This window comes from Lagopus leucura, unplaced genomic scaffold (assembly GCF_019238085.1).
Source record: "Lagopus leucura isolate 7727_CA_CO unplaced genomic scaffold, USGS_WTPT01 Super-Scaffold_1, whole genome shotgun sequence".
In the NCBI taxonomy this organism is placed as follows: domain Eukaryota; kingdom Metazoa; phylum Chordata; class Aves; order Galliformes; family Phasianidae; genus Lagopus; species Lagopus leucura.
The window spans coordinates 16,575,290-16,589,360 of NW_024962250.1; the positions used below are offsets into that span (position 1 = coordinate 16,575,290).

Genomic DNA, 14,071 nt, shown 5'->3' on the forward strand with positions numbered 1-14,071 from the left:
GGAGAACAGGTAAGGACACAGATAAAAAATGAATTTGACTCCAATTGCGTTCCTCCAAGCAATTGGACTGATTATCCATATCCTGTTCGTATATTTCTTTAGGTGATGGTCATAGGTAAAGAGTCTGAGAGTTCCTTGAGTATCCCTAGTCAGAGACAATAGAGATATCGAATGACATCGGCACTGCACAAGCAGGAAATATTGCGCTGTGTTATTACGGTGCTCTTTGGGTTGTTTTGTTGAGGATGAGCTCTCAGAGGGCTGTTTTTTTGTTGCCGTTTCTCAAAGCCGAAAACATGCCTTTAATTTAGCAATTGTACCAACCATCAACGCAATAAGATATGATCTGCGTTGTCGCCAAACACAAATCAAAAAATGATACAAAGGCTTTCACAAGTTAATTTCAGATGACAAAACACGTGCCCACCACAACAGAGAAAGTTAAACTATCATTTGCGAACTGTGCGGTTGCGTGAAGAGGTATCTGCTAGGTACGCTAAGCACAGGCAAACACGGTCTGTCTGCAGTTCTTTGCACTGAAGGCAGGGAGAAGCTGAGGCATGGGATGCGGGCGGCTCTCGTAAGGGGCTCTTGCTGAAGCTCAGCGAGACATGAGCAGGACCCTCAGGGAGAAAATGTTTTCTTGTAGATTCGGTACTTAATACAACTGCAAAACTAGTTTGTAGCCGCCTTGGGAGGGAAAACAAACCCAGTCTGTTCCTAAATGGGTATGGTCTGTCCAGTCCAACGTGGACGAGGGCTATGAGCCTTTTATCTACACTTTTGTTACTGACGTTTTGCAACGAGCTGGCAAATAAAGTGCAATGCCATCCTCTCACTTGTGCAAAATATTTATTTGTTGGAGTTTTCCAAGCTACGGCGTGATTTCATTGTTCAGGTGGAGTTTATAGATCATTTCTAATAAACATTGTTTTCTGAAACTCCCTGGGGAAACAGAGCCTCAGTGCGTACGTGTGTGCGTGCGTGTGTGTGTGTGTGTGTGTAAGCCTATGGAGAGCCCCATCTGAAAGATGGAGAGGAGCAAACACACAAAGGAGATGGTGCATCCCGGAAGAAGTGCTTCTTTCAACATTTTTTCTCTCCGTAATGTCACCGCTCAGAAGTCGGTGTGCAGCCGCTTCTCGGTCAGATTACTGCTGAGGCAAAGCCACCACCCCAGGCTGTAGGGAGGCACGGTCCGCTCACGGTGGGAGGGACGCGGACGAGATTTAACTTGTTGCCAGTCGGTTTTGTGTGTTTGTTTGTTTGTGCTGCTGGTTTAAAAGCGAAACAAACTCCAGAAAAAAAAAAAAAAAAAAAAAGAAAAAAAAAAAACCGGGGGGGGTGGAGGGTGGGCTGGGGAGAGAGGGAGGAGGAAAACAAGCTCTGTCTAAAAGACATATCATATGAAAATAATGTATGAACACACCCACAGTTATCAAGGGTACGCTATCAGTCCTTCCCCAAGAAACTTCTTTATGAGTGGTAGCAGTTATAATCATCCAACAAGCCCCTTACCATCTCTCTCCCCTCCCTCTGCGAAAGAAAGAAAAAAGAAATCATGGAGACCACCCTGCCAATATAAAATGCCCAGAACATCCCACAGCGAAAGCCGTCCCCTGCGACCGGGGTACTGCGGGAGCATCGACGTTCACCCCTCGCCCGTTCCGACTGCGGGTCCCGCACCGAGCGCAGTTCCGCACCCGCGCACAACTCCGCGCCGCGCACCGCCTTGTCCCGCATGAGCCCCGGGCACGGAGAAAGTGAAAAGTGGTTTTACTCCGGGGCTCGTCAGGCGCCTTGCCTGCGCGAGTGTAAAGTTGTGTGTGGCTTTTGTGCTACCTCCAGCATTTTGCTGTGGTTACACGGGGGATTCAGGAGGGGTATGAAGGGGAGAGGGGAGGACGTCGTGCTTTTGTAGGCCCTAAAAATGGGACCCGCGGCTCATCGCGTCGAGCTCGGATCCCGCTAAGCCGAGGGCTGCGATGGATGCACGAACGGGGTGGCCAGGTAGGGTGGGTGGGTATGTGCTCGCTGGCTGCTCCGAGCGCCTCGGGAATAATGCCCAGGGAGGGACGGGTCTGATTCTGCGCTGGAGGAGGGGGGCAGGGTTGGGGAGAAGAGGGGGATGGCGGGAGGAAATAATCTTTTTTACCTTTACCGAAAAACTGCAGTCCCAGATACGTGTATCGTTTACTCGATATCACATTTATAAGAGGCTAAGGGGCTTTAGAGGGGCACTACGAAAATACTCTGGAAGTCAAAGAGCAGCTCCAAGTCTATCACAACCCTGCTCATTTTTCCCGATTCTTGAATTCAACCACATAACTCCGAGAAAATAAATAAATAAATAAATAAATAAAATAAAATGCACCGCATTGGTCAAGAATATTTTACCAGCAAACAGAAGAAAATAAAATGATGTATTGAAACCTCGAGAACCATATACGACTTCTAAGTGGCCCACTGCCCCCTATATTTTATTATCATCATAGCTCTGTGAGTAATTCTTCAGGGATATTTTAATTTCCATTCTGACCCTTAATGGCTTTTGTTTGTTTGTTTCGCAAGGATTCACATTGCACAGACTGAGGTGACACTCAAACACACCGCTGTGTAACAGAAGGGAGACATCTCGGGTTTTGCAAAAAAGCACCTTCGAGCCTTCGGGTCGGCAGCGAGTGGCAGAAAGTTCTGTTTTGAAAAATTCTGGCAGTGGCAAAAGAACAAATTCTAACGAAAGCTCGACGTCTACAGATAGGCTTTCCATGGATGGGATTCTACAGGTATAGGAATAAATAAATAAAACCTTTCTCGTGTAACAAAGGCGAAGAAATTCATCCCTTCCCACCCCGCTGCAGCCGCAGGAGGAAAGGCGCACTGCGATGCTCCCGGGGTCCCCTTCTGTCACCGTTCTGTCCCGGCGCTTACGGCACCACCGGAGGTTTCTGTCCCTTACAGCAATCGCTTCCCATTTCTTCGTTGTTCCAAGCCCTGCCCGCGCAAGACACCTCTTGAAGTTCAGCGTGAGGGGGACTCTTTACACCGAGTGCCGAGCGTCACTGTGTGAACACTACCTCTCCTCCAGCAGTACCCCGCTGGCTGGTCTTTATGGTACAGTGCCGCTTCTCAAAAGATCATCGGATGGGGAAATTTAGCTCTTCTTGAAACATTTCAGCAACTGAGCAATTAGTTCTGAATGGGGTGGGGGAGGGAAGACGAGGGAGCTTAAAAGAGGGGGGAGAAGAGGAGCTACAACACAACGAGCCCGAAAACAACAGGGGTGGGGATGCATAGGAGGGGGGCTTAAAATGTTTGTATTTAAAGGGTGCTGGCAAGGTCTTCTGCACAATATGTGCCGCTCTCCTTAAAGGGGCACCGAGTGCCAATAACCATTAGTCATCCGGCAGGGACTTTTCATTATAGATCTATCTTTAGGGGGAGTTCCCCGAAGTCTCCGCAAGGAACGGAGCTGCGGATTTCAAACACGGTCCACTTCGATTCGCGCAGTGCCTGCATACCTGCTTCAATAGAATGGAGCAATACTCACCCGAGTGCGCGGACAGCCCAGAGGTCCCTGCAGCACCCGTGTCCTCAGTGGAATACCATCTTGTATCCGCGGCAGTTCCCAGCCTACACTCGATGATAACGTTTATGCTATCTCAAATACAAGGCTCTCCCATAGACATTTTTTTCCAGGGTTTTAAAGCAAATTTCTCGGTGCCATAATGTTATGATGGAAGGATGCTGAAATGACAGGCCTCGTAGACGCTTGTCTTAATCATCGGCTTCTTAATTTAGTTTTAGTGCTGTGGTTTTGTGTGTGTGCGCGTGTGTGTCTGCGCGTGTGTGCGCGCAAGAGAAGGCTCTGACAACCTGCAGCTTCCTAATGACTGACGAGGCAGGGCTGCTGCCGCAAAGTAACACTTCCCTGGTGTGAAGACCTCTCACTGGGAAGTTTAGTTCACTACTGTTCTCGCAATGCTAATCGTATAACCTGTAACCAAAACCCAGGCAAGAAGGATACAGCATGCTAAATAGAGTACCTTCTAATCACTAAACGTTAGCACCACGACCAGCTGTTAGGGATTAACTGAAAGTCGGTTAGAGACAGACACCTAAACTTAAATATACAAACGAGGATGTAAGGGTGGACCGCTGAATACTTCTTCCTCTCTCTCTTTGCCTCCATTCATTCCTCCACCTCCAGCCCATTCACCCCTCTTCAATCTGTATGACCACCTCTCGCCTTTGTTAGCGCTGTGTTCCGACCCCATTCGCCCTGCCCGAGCAGCGGGATATCGCTGTCTGCTGAGCTGTTCTTACCTTAATTGCCCAGGTAACCTGGAATAAATAAGACAAGCTTAGAATCCGGGGGATAGAGTTATAAATGCGCACATCCAGGCATTTACTGTACCCAACGTGATATTAGAGGCTGTTAATCTAAGGTGTCCCGATTCGTTTCGTGGACACATGATGCCATCGAAGCGTGGTTATTAAATACTCTTTCTTCATGGCTGAAAAAACCCTCATTCATTCCTTAAGCTGTCAGGACATTTTAGCAGCTTAACCCCTTGGAAGAGCCTGGGAGTGCAGAGCCGCTGTATTCGTGTGAAGGGGGACTGGAGGCTGGAGCCGCGGGGGGTGGGGGTGGGGGTCACAGCATATCTGCATCCATCGAGCTGACAGTGGTACACTTTTCCTTCGGCCTTTAATTTTTAAAAAACAATCAAGGAAGAATCTACGGTGAAACATTATCAGTAAGGATTGTATCCAGAATCTGTATTCAAACAGCACGGCAACCCTTTGGATGGCATTTGAGCCGGGGGTCCTCACCCTCACCCCGGAGCGGGACTCTCTCGGCCCCATAGCGCCACGGGTCCCTGAGGGTGGGGAGCAGAGAGCTGCCCCTCCTCGCACTGGCAGTGCCCTGCCGGGCTGGGGCCGTGCATTCCCTTCTCTGTTCAAGCTGTTTCGCCAGTCACTCCACCAAAATTTTCATGCTAGAAAGTGCTAAATTTCTGGACCCTCTCACAGGAATTCGAGTGCAGATGGAGCTGAGAGGGTCAAACCAGTCATTTATTCCGGGCCACCATATACAAAGCTACCGCTGAAGTGGCCGGGAGCTGAGGCCAGGTCAGAGCTAACAGAAGAACTGGTGTTAGAGCAGAACTTCGTCTGTCCAAAGCCAATAGTCCCGCTTTTATACATAGAGAATTTTCAGAAGATTTTTTTTTTTTTTTAAGGAAAAAGAAAAATCAGATTCGAAAGTCCAGTAGAAATAATTAAATAATTAAATAATTAAATAATTAAATAATTAAATAATTGACGTGCTTTTCCTACATATCCTTTTCTGTCCTATGAACAGTGAATTAATCTCACGGACTTGGAACAATACGCACTACATATTGAACACAACATTACCTTTTTTGGTAGAACTGTATATCCATGGCGCTAAAAAAAATACATCATTAAATCCTAAATTTCTGCACAGTACTTTATTCTGCTGCCATGATACATGACTGAATATTAAGCCCAGATCACCAAACGCTGTAAAAACACATTGCTGTCCGTATGGGACCTTTGCTCAGAAATGCAAAAGGACGAAGGTTTTCTTTCTTTCTCTGCTACATTCTCATCCCTGACTGCAGAGCTAAGCAGACTCAGCTTTGACCTAAGGAACACCTCAGAGCATTAAAATTTCAGCAGGCGATGTCAGTGTTATATTAAACGAGAGCTCCTCCGGTTTGCTGCAGAGCTGGGATTTGAATAAAACGCTCAATGTTAACAAACAATACACACGTTTGGCACTTGGTGTATTAAATGGATCAAAGGGATTTGATAAGGCACAATACCCCGTTTGTACAGACCTGATTGAGTTAATATAATATCAGCAAATTTTACTGCGAAATGAATCCGTTTCTTTTCTTTGTGTTTAAAACCAGCACAGATTAGAAATTTTAATGATCTGAAAATGTTTGGTATACAAAATCATGCTTATTTCAGTATTAGCAAAAACACAAGAAATTTTTCAACACAAACACCCAGCTGTGTCTATTTTAAAAGCAGTTCAATGACAGCTTGCACTTATGAGCATGCAATCAGCTAATTTCGCTTTTTTTTTTTTTTTCTTCTGTGTTAATCAACACTTTCCTTCCTGCATATCAGAGTACAAATAGTATAGTTACTCCACAGCAGTAAATGTTTACGTAACCTGTCCTTTCTCAAGAATCCGGTTACACCGAATCATTACATGCTAGACCGAGTAGGAAAACGCACAGGGCCCAGCCACCCCGATGGGATCTTGCTGTACCGCACTGACATATATTGGTTAATGCCCATCAGAACCATAACAATATGCATAGAGCTTACCTTTCCTCTTACCCGTAGCACAGCAGAGCTCAGTCACATCCTCCACACTGCGCTCTTCCTCAGGAGTTCCCATCTATTGGCTTCAGTGTTGTGCAATGAAATAAATACAAATTGTCATGATTTTTCTTTTTTAACAACGGCAATTCTAAAAAAAATAAATAAATAAAAACCGAAGGCAGTTGATCCATTGACTTCTACTTCTTTTCGGTCAGTAGCAACCTGTTACGGAATTGGATAAATAAATACAATTGTGGTGAGGTCAAGCGAGGTTAATCCAACGCACATAGTTCGTGCCATGCCCAATTGCAATTGTTTATTGCCCATCCACAGCAATTGTTGTGGGGATTTACTCTCTTTCTCACAGCCGCGCTCTCGCACACACGCACATACACACAAACGCATACAGAAAATGCACAGAGCCGTGGTGGTTGCACTGGAATCTGCACTGGGTTTCCCGGGACACACTGCTGGGGCAGGGCTGCGGGTGTCATTTCAACGGAACCATTTCTCCAGCGGGACAAACATAAACTTTGGGTAGTTGAAAGCAGCGACAGGCACCGGCTGTACGTTTTGTTGCACAGCGTTCATTTTAAACGTGACCAATACTCTATCACTCACACTTCCCCTTCTCCTTTCAGAGCGAGGAAGCCGCAGGGCTCATCTCGCTTTGTTTCGGGGCCGATTCACATTTCTGCCCGTACTCACAGCAGTAACGCCGTGATGCGGTCGAGCAGCACCGAACCCGCTCCGCGAGCCCCTGAACCAACGCTACCGCCGGAATGGAGCCCCCGTTCCCTTTCCCACGGCCCACACTGAGTCCCTCCGGGGCCGACGGAGGCGCTGCGCGGGGCGCTGCGCCGGAGCCCGCGGGACTCGGGTGGTACGGGGGCGCTTAATTCGTTCGGCGGTGCTGCTGCTCCGCAGGCCTCGGCCAGAGGCCTCTACCCGCCCGGCGCTGCTGCCGCCGCCACATCGGGCCCGAGCCCTTTCACCGCCCTGGCTGCAGCTCCTGCCCCGCCGTCCCGACCCCTCCGGCTGAGTTGCGTTGCTCCCCGTTGGTTAAACAAATAACAACAGCGCGGCGGGGCCCGAGAACACACTGCCGACGGGCGCCGTCGGAATCCGCCAAGTAGTACCTCTGCTCCGGCACCGCGCGGATTGCGCGCCCCCCCGGCTCCCGTCCTCCTGCCCCAGTGGCACGGAGGGACGGAGCAACTTTGCTCCACCGGAGGAGTTACCGAACGGAACCCCGGAGCCAAGCGCCGTTGGCTGGGCACGGGGAGATTAGTGCCGTTGCGCGGAGGGGCACGGCCGGTGATGCGCCCCGCATCGGTATCCCTGCGCGGCGGGAGCCGCGGCGGCGAGGGGGGCGGAGTCTCGGAGAGGTATGGGCGTGGCTGCGCGCAGCCATTGGCAGGCGGGAGGCAGGACGCTCCGGCACGCCGCCGCCTCTGATTGGGCGCCCGGTGGGAAAGGTTAAACCAAAAAATTTTTTACAGCCACGGTGCGTGTCTGCAGCTCTGAAATTAATTGCGGCCGGGGCGCTCCGTATAGCCGGCTCCTCTCCGACCCGCGGCGCGTCCTCCCCCCTATACCGGTTTACCGGGGGAACCGGTACCATGAAGTAGCTTTTTTTTTTTTTTTTTTTTTTTTTTTTTTTTGTATGCGTGTGCGTGCGGTGTTGGTTTTTTTTTTTTGTTGTTGTTGTTGTTGCTTGGTTTTTAGAGGGCTCTTTTACTCCTTTTTCCTCCTCTTTTTTCCCCTTCGTTCCGGCTCTCTCCGCTCGGTGACCGCTGCCGTCGTCCCCCGCCCGTGCTACATGCCGTGCCAGCGCCTGACGCTGCGCTCCCGCCGCGCCGCCGCCGCCGCCGGTGGTGCCGCCGCCCGCCCGGCCCCCACCCGCCCGGCCCCGGCCGCCGCCAGCCGCCCCCTCGGCGCAGCGTGTGATGTTGGACATGGGAGATAGGAAGGAAGTGAAAATGCTGCCCAAGTCCTCTTTCAGCATCAACAGCCTGGTGCCCGAAGCCGTGCAGAACGACAACCACAGCGGCCACAGCCACCACAACAGCCACCATCCGCACCACCACCACCACCACCACCACCACCACCCGCCGCCGCCGCAACAGCCCCAGCGCGCTGCTGCGGCCGAAGACGAGGACGAGGAGAAGGCGCCGTTGCTGCTGCCGCCGCCCGCCGCCGGCGCCCTGGAGGCGGCCAAGGCCGAGGCGCTGGCGGGGAAGGGCGAGGCGGGCTCGGCGGCGGCGGAGCTGGAGGAGAAGGAGAAGGCGGCCGAGGAGAAGAAGGGGACGGCCGACGGGGGCAAGGACGGGGAGGGCGGCAAGGAGGGAGAGAAGAAGAACGGCAAGTATGAAAAGCCACCGTTCAGCTACAACGCACTCATCATGATGGCTATCCGGCAGAGCCCCGAGAAGCGCCTGACGCTCAACGGCATCTACGAGTTCATCATGAAGAATTTCCCATACTACCGGGAGAACAAGCAGGGCTGGCAGAACTCCATCCGCCACAACCTCTCTCTCAATAAGTGCTTCGTCAAGGTGCCCCGCCACTACGACGACCCGGGCAAAGGGAACTACTGGATGCTGGACCCGTCCAGCGACGACGTCTTCATCGGAGGCACCACCGGCAAGCTGCGCCGGCGCTCCACCACTTCGCGGGCCAAGCTGGCCTTCAAGCGCGGCGCCCGCCTCACCTCCACCGGCCTCACCTTCATGGACCGGGCGGGGTCCCTCTACTGGCCCATGTCCCCCTTTCTGTCCCTGCACCACCCGCGGGCCAGCAGCACGCTGAGCTACAACGGGACTGCGTCCGCCTACCCCAGCCACCCCATGCCCTACAGCTCGGTGTTGACTCAGAACTCCTTGGGGAACAATCACTCCTTTTCCACGTCCAACGGGTTGAGCGTCGATAGACTCGTCAACGGGGAGATCCCCTACGCCACTCACCACCTCACGGCCGCCGCCCTGGCCGCCTCGGTGCCGTGTGGCTTGTCGGTCCCCTGCTCCGGCACCTACTCCCTAAACCCCTGCTCCGTGAACCTCCTGGCGGGACAGACGAGTTACTTTTTCCCCCACGTCCCTCACCCCTCAATGACTTCTCAGAGCAGCACTTCAATGACGGCCAGGGCCGCCTCTTCGTCCACATCGCCGCAGGCACCCTCCACCCTGCCGTGCGAGTCTCTAAGACCCTCTTTGCCGAGTTTCACGACGGGACTGTCCGGAGGACTCTCCGATTATTTCACACATCAAAATCAGGGGTCTTCTTCCAACCCTTTAATACATTAACGTCCATGGGATCAGACTGTAAGTGAACATTTTACACACGTTCGCGTTGTAAATGATGATTGAAAAGAGAAAAAAAGAAAAAAAAGGAAAAAAAAAAGAAAAACAAAAAAGCCCAGGTATTTTTTATTAAGTCCCCCATTTTCTGTACGTTTGTTCAGTCTCTAGGGTTGTTTATTATGCCACCAGGGTGAGGAGTGTCAGCGAGGTGCAATGTGGGGAGATTACATTGTAGACTATGGAGTTTGGAAGACAAATTTCTAGTAGAATGTGTATCTAATAGTGACTGCTTTCGCGATTCCTATTCTAACACAAAAAAGTCCATCTCTAAAGCCGCCAGATTCTCCATGTTTGCAGTATTATAAGTTATCATGGATATGTCGGTGGGTGCAGACCTTGAAAAAAGCCACTAGATTTGTGAAAACTATAAAAAAGAAAGTGTGATTTGTATTTAAGCAGATTCATACTGAGAGATGCCCAAAAACTACGTTTTGGCCATTTATAATTTTATCTTTTTCTTTACCTAACTACTTTTTTTTTATTATTATTATTTTATTTTTTATTTCTTCTTCTCATTCTTCTTTTTCTTCTTCTTCTTCTTCTTCTTCTTCTTCTTTTTTAATTCTTTATTATTATTATTATTATTATTATTTTCCTGTTTGTTTGTTTGTTTACTTTTAGACCAAAGATTGGGTTTTAGAAAATGCACTCAGTGTACGGAGTAATTTAAAAACAGCCGCATTGTTTCAGTTCGCAGCACTGCCCGTTCCAATGATTCCGAAGGGGACAAAATTACTGATTGCCTTCAGTTTGTGTTGTGTATATTTTGATGTATGTGGTCACTAACAGGTCACCTTTATTTTTTTTTTCTAAATGTAGTGAAATGTTAATACCTATTGTACTTATAGGTAAACCTTGCAAATATGTAACCTGTGTTGCGCAAATGCCGCATAAATTTGAGTGATTGTTAATGTTGTCTTAAAATTTCTTGATTGTGATACTGTGGTCATATGCCCGTGTTTGTCACTTACAAAAATGTTTACTATGAACACACAGAAATAAAAAAAAAAAAAAATAGGCTAAATTCATATATACTTGATAGTTTTTTTGTCTCTTTTATTAACTAAAATTAAAATTCCTGAGGCTTTAAAGTTACAGGGAGGTCAGCACGCTGCTTAGCCCAGCGGCCCTCCATTTTTCACAAGCTCCTTCTCCAACCCCCACATTACCTCGTGTTTAACCACAATGTTTGGGGACAGAAAGGAGCGGGTTTTAGCGATACCCCACGGCCCCACGCGAGATGTAGGGCCTGAGCATGGCAGTGCAAGGCGGGGGTCGTGCTGAGCGGTCTGACACTGAGCGCGCTTAACACTGCGAATGTATGTAGATATGTACATATATATTCATACATATATATGTAATGCGCTAGGAAAAAGTACAGGTACATGGTTTATTTCTTAAGGACATGGTTTTTTTTTTTTGTTTGTTTGTTTTTTTTTTAATTTGGTTTTTTGGTTTTTTGGTGGTTTTTTTTTTTTTTTTTTTTTTTTTTTTTTTTGCAATCTTTGGTATGATCTGAAAGAATTATCCATCCAAAAGGCATTATTCCGACTGTATGATAAGTGAAGCTATATGAACTATGAATGTGTGTATATATACATATACATATTAGCTTTCCTATAATGACTTGATCAAATTTGGCAAGCTATGCTGCGTACGTGTATTAAATGCAATCTTTATCTGAAAGCTCCACAGTTCCGGAAGTGTCTGTGCTCTGTACTTACAGACTTTCAATGCTGCTAACCTTGGGCAAACCGTTTTGCAAAGGATTGTATGGGGAGCTCGAACCACCTCCTCCACCCCTGACCCACGTCCGCCGGTGGCCGGGCAGGAGCGAGCCATCGGGCCGGGCCGGGCGGGCTGCGTTGAGCCAGATGGGGGCCTGCAGGATGCGGTGCTGGGGCAGGGATTGAAATATATAGGGGGGGGGGGAGGGGGGGGGGGAGGAGGAGTGGTGGTGGTGATGGGGGAGGAAGTGTGGATATGTTCAAATACAAAGTTCAGGACTGGCCTGCTTTTGCACTATGCCTGCTGAGGACAGTGCTGGCACAAATCCGAGCAAACTAACCCTAGTACAGAAAACCAATCCATTAATTTTAGGAGGCAACGTGATGACTGATTTTAAGGAGTATTTAATCCTTTCTTGGTCAGTTTAGGGAGCCCTGTGAAAGCCATAACTGTTGAAAATAATTAGAAAAGTTGTGCAGAAGGTTTAGCAGCTAATTGGCTCCCGCAGCGGAGAACGGAGCTGTTCATTTGCGGTGTTGGGGCAGCTCTGGGCTCGTAACGCTGAGCGGCAGACGCTACAATGGGCCCCGGGAAATAATGCGGGGCTCGGAGATGGTAACGCGGGCACTTGAAAGAGCTGAGCCGAAGGAAGCAGGAATGAGAAAGAAAAAGGGGGAAAAAATCTGAGGGTGAATGAAGAAGCAATAGGAAATCTGAATTCTCGCAGTGAGAATATTTAAAAGAATAAAGGGAGGAAGGAGATGAATAAAATAGGTGATGAATAAACAGATGCAGGCAAATGTGCACGGAAGCGAGAGGAGCGAAAGACTCTGCTGGGAGCTGGGATGCCCGGCCCCGCGCTGTGTGGGGGACTGCGGTGAAAACTCTGGTATCCTCTGATCCACTCTCACCTCTGCAATTCCAAATTAATCACCGCCGCGAGAGAAGGGCCGCTTTGTTTGGGGAGGAAAAGGTGATACCTCCACTTGGAAGAGCCCTTCCCCCCGGCCTTCCCTCCATTGTCATTAAAAAAAGAGATAGCAAAAACTGGAAAGAAAAAGAAAAAGAAAAAGAAAAAGAAAAAGAAAAAGAAAAAGAAAAAGAAAAAGAAAAAGAAAGAAAGAAAGAAAGAAAGAAAGAAAGAAAGAAAGAAAGAAAGAAAGAAAGAAAGAAAGAAAGAAAGAAAGAAAGAAAGAAAGAAAGAAAGAAAGAAAGAAAGAAAGAAAGAAAGAGTCTGCTTTGCAACGAGGCCATCAGAAATAATACAGTGAAATAGGTGTGATTGAAACTCCTGGAGCCTCAGGACCCCGCTCTGTACGTTTGTGCCTAAACATATTAAAAGGATGGCATCTGCTGCAGCTGACAAAGAGAATGATTTATTATTAACCACTTCCAATCGGTTGTATACCTCAGGTAACTCAATAGCACATACTTAAAGTATTATTTAGATTGCAGTGTAAAAAAATCTACTGAGAGTGTGCTAAAAAGGGGACAAGAAGAGTGTGGTTGGAGGAAGGCACAATCTCAGAGCCATGGCAGTTTGGGACTGGATAATAGCATTAATTAGATAAGCGTGATGCATAATAACTCCCGGGAAGGGGACTCCAGTGGATGGCTCCTCAGAGTTCACCTCTGTGGGCTCTGAGCGCTCTGCGCTGGGCTTGGCACAGCCCAATGCTGCCCGAGAGCTTCAGGTGCACCTCTCCCTCCCTCCCACGTACGGCTGGTGCCGGGGCTGCAATGTATGCGCGTCTCAGTGCACGCACGGTCAGCGCTGAGACTGTCTTCGGGAGGAAAAAATGCTGAGGTTGTCACGGGATATAGCAGCTCCGCTAAGGCCCAAAATACGCCTTCACCTTAGCCTGTTTCCAGGCATATAAACTCTTTTGTTAGCTAAGAGTGTCTTTGGGGCTCTTCTTTATGCAGAATCTTTTGGTAGAGAATGTGAGGTTTACTTATTTTATTTTATTTTATTTTATTTTATTTTATTTTATTTTATTTTTCATTTCATTTTATTTCATTTCATATCTGGCAATGATTCTGTTATCTGATCCTTATTTCCATTAGGCGTTACGTGCCAAACCCTCAGGCAGAGCTCTCAGGATTTTTGTGATGTGCTTTGCAGAGTGTTGCTGTGTCTCAGCACCGTTTCTCCGCGTTTCCCTATTTGAGCTATTCGGTCTGTGTGGACTCTAGAGCTGTTTTTGTTTCCCGAGATGGTGTTTGAGGCGATTAACTTTGCTTGCATAGACCGTAGCGGAAGAAAACTGCTCATCAAGAAACCTGCAATTACGGTTTTAAGATTGTGTTCGCAAACGCGTGTGAGAGATAATAAATTATATCTCGAATCCAAAATAGGGTATTTTGCCGACTATTTTTTTGACAGACTAAAAAAAAAAAAGTTTCAGTGAAATAGCATCCGTTATCTCACGAAAGCGTTCTCAAGAAATTGAAGAGTGTATGTGTATACACATGTATATACATGTGCCTTAAGTGGCACAAAACTACTGTTTGAGGGAATGATATATATATATATATATATATATATTTTAAATTCTGAGCTTGGGAAAAAAAAAAAAAAAGGAAAAAAAAGGAAGAAGAGTTGTAGAGGG

At 48.1% G+C, this 14,071-nt stretch overlaps 1 protein-coding gene across 1 annotated transcript; it reads left to right on the top strand.

The window, feature by feature from the left end:
- The first annotated feature begins 8,318 nt into the window (after positions 1–8,318).
- FOXG1 (forkhead box G1) lies at positions 8,319–9,674 on the top strand. Its single transcript, XM_042872991.1, has one exon. It carries the CDS (start codon positions 8,319–8,321, stop codon positions 9,672–9,674), a length of 1,356 nt encoding a protein of 451 aa, XP_042728925.1.
- Positions 9,675–14,071: the final 4,397 nt, after the last annotated feature.

What these genes read in the sequence shown, in the direction of transcription:
- FOXG1 (XM_042872991.1), top strand. Translation starts at nt 8,319, where the DNA reads ATGTTGGACATGGGAGATAGGAAGGAAGTGAAAATGCTGCCCAAGTCC.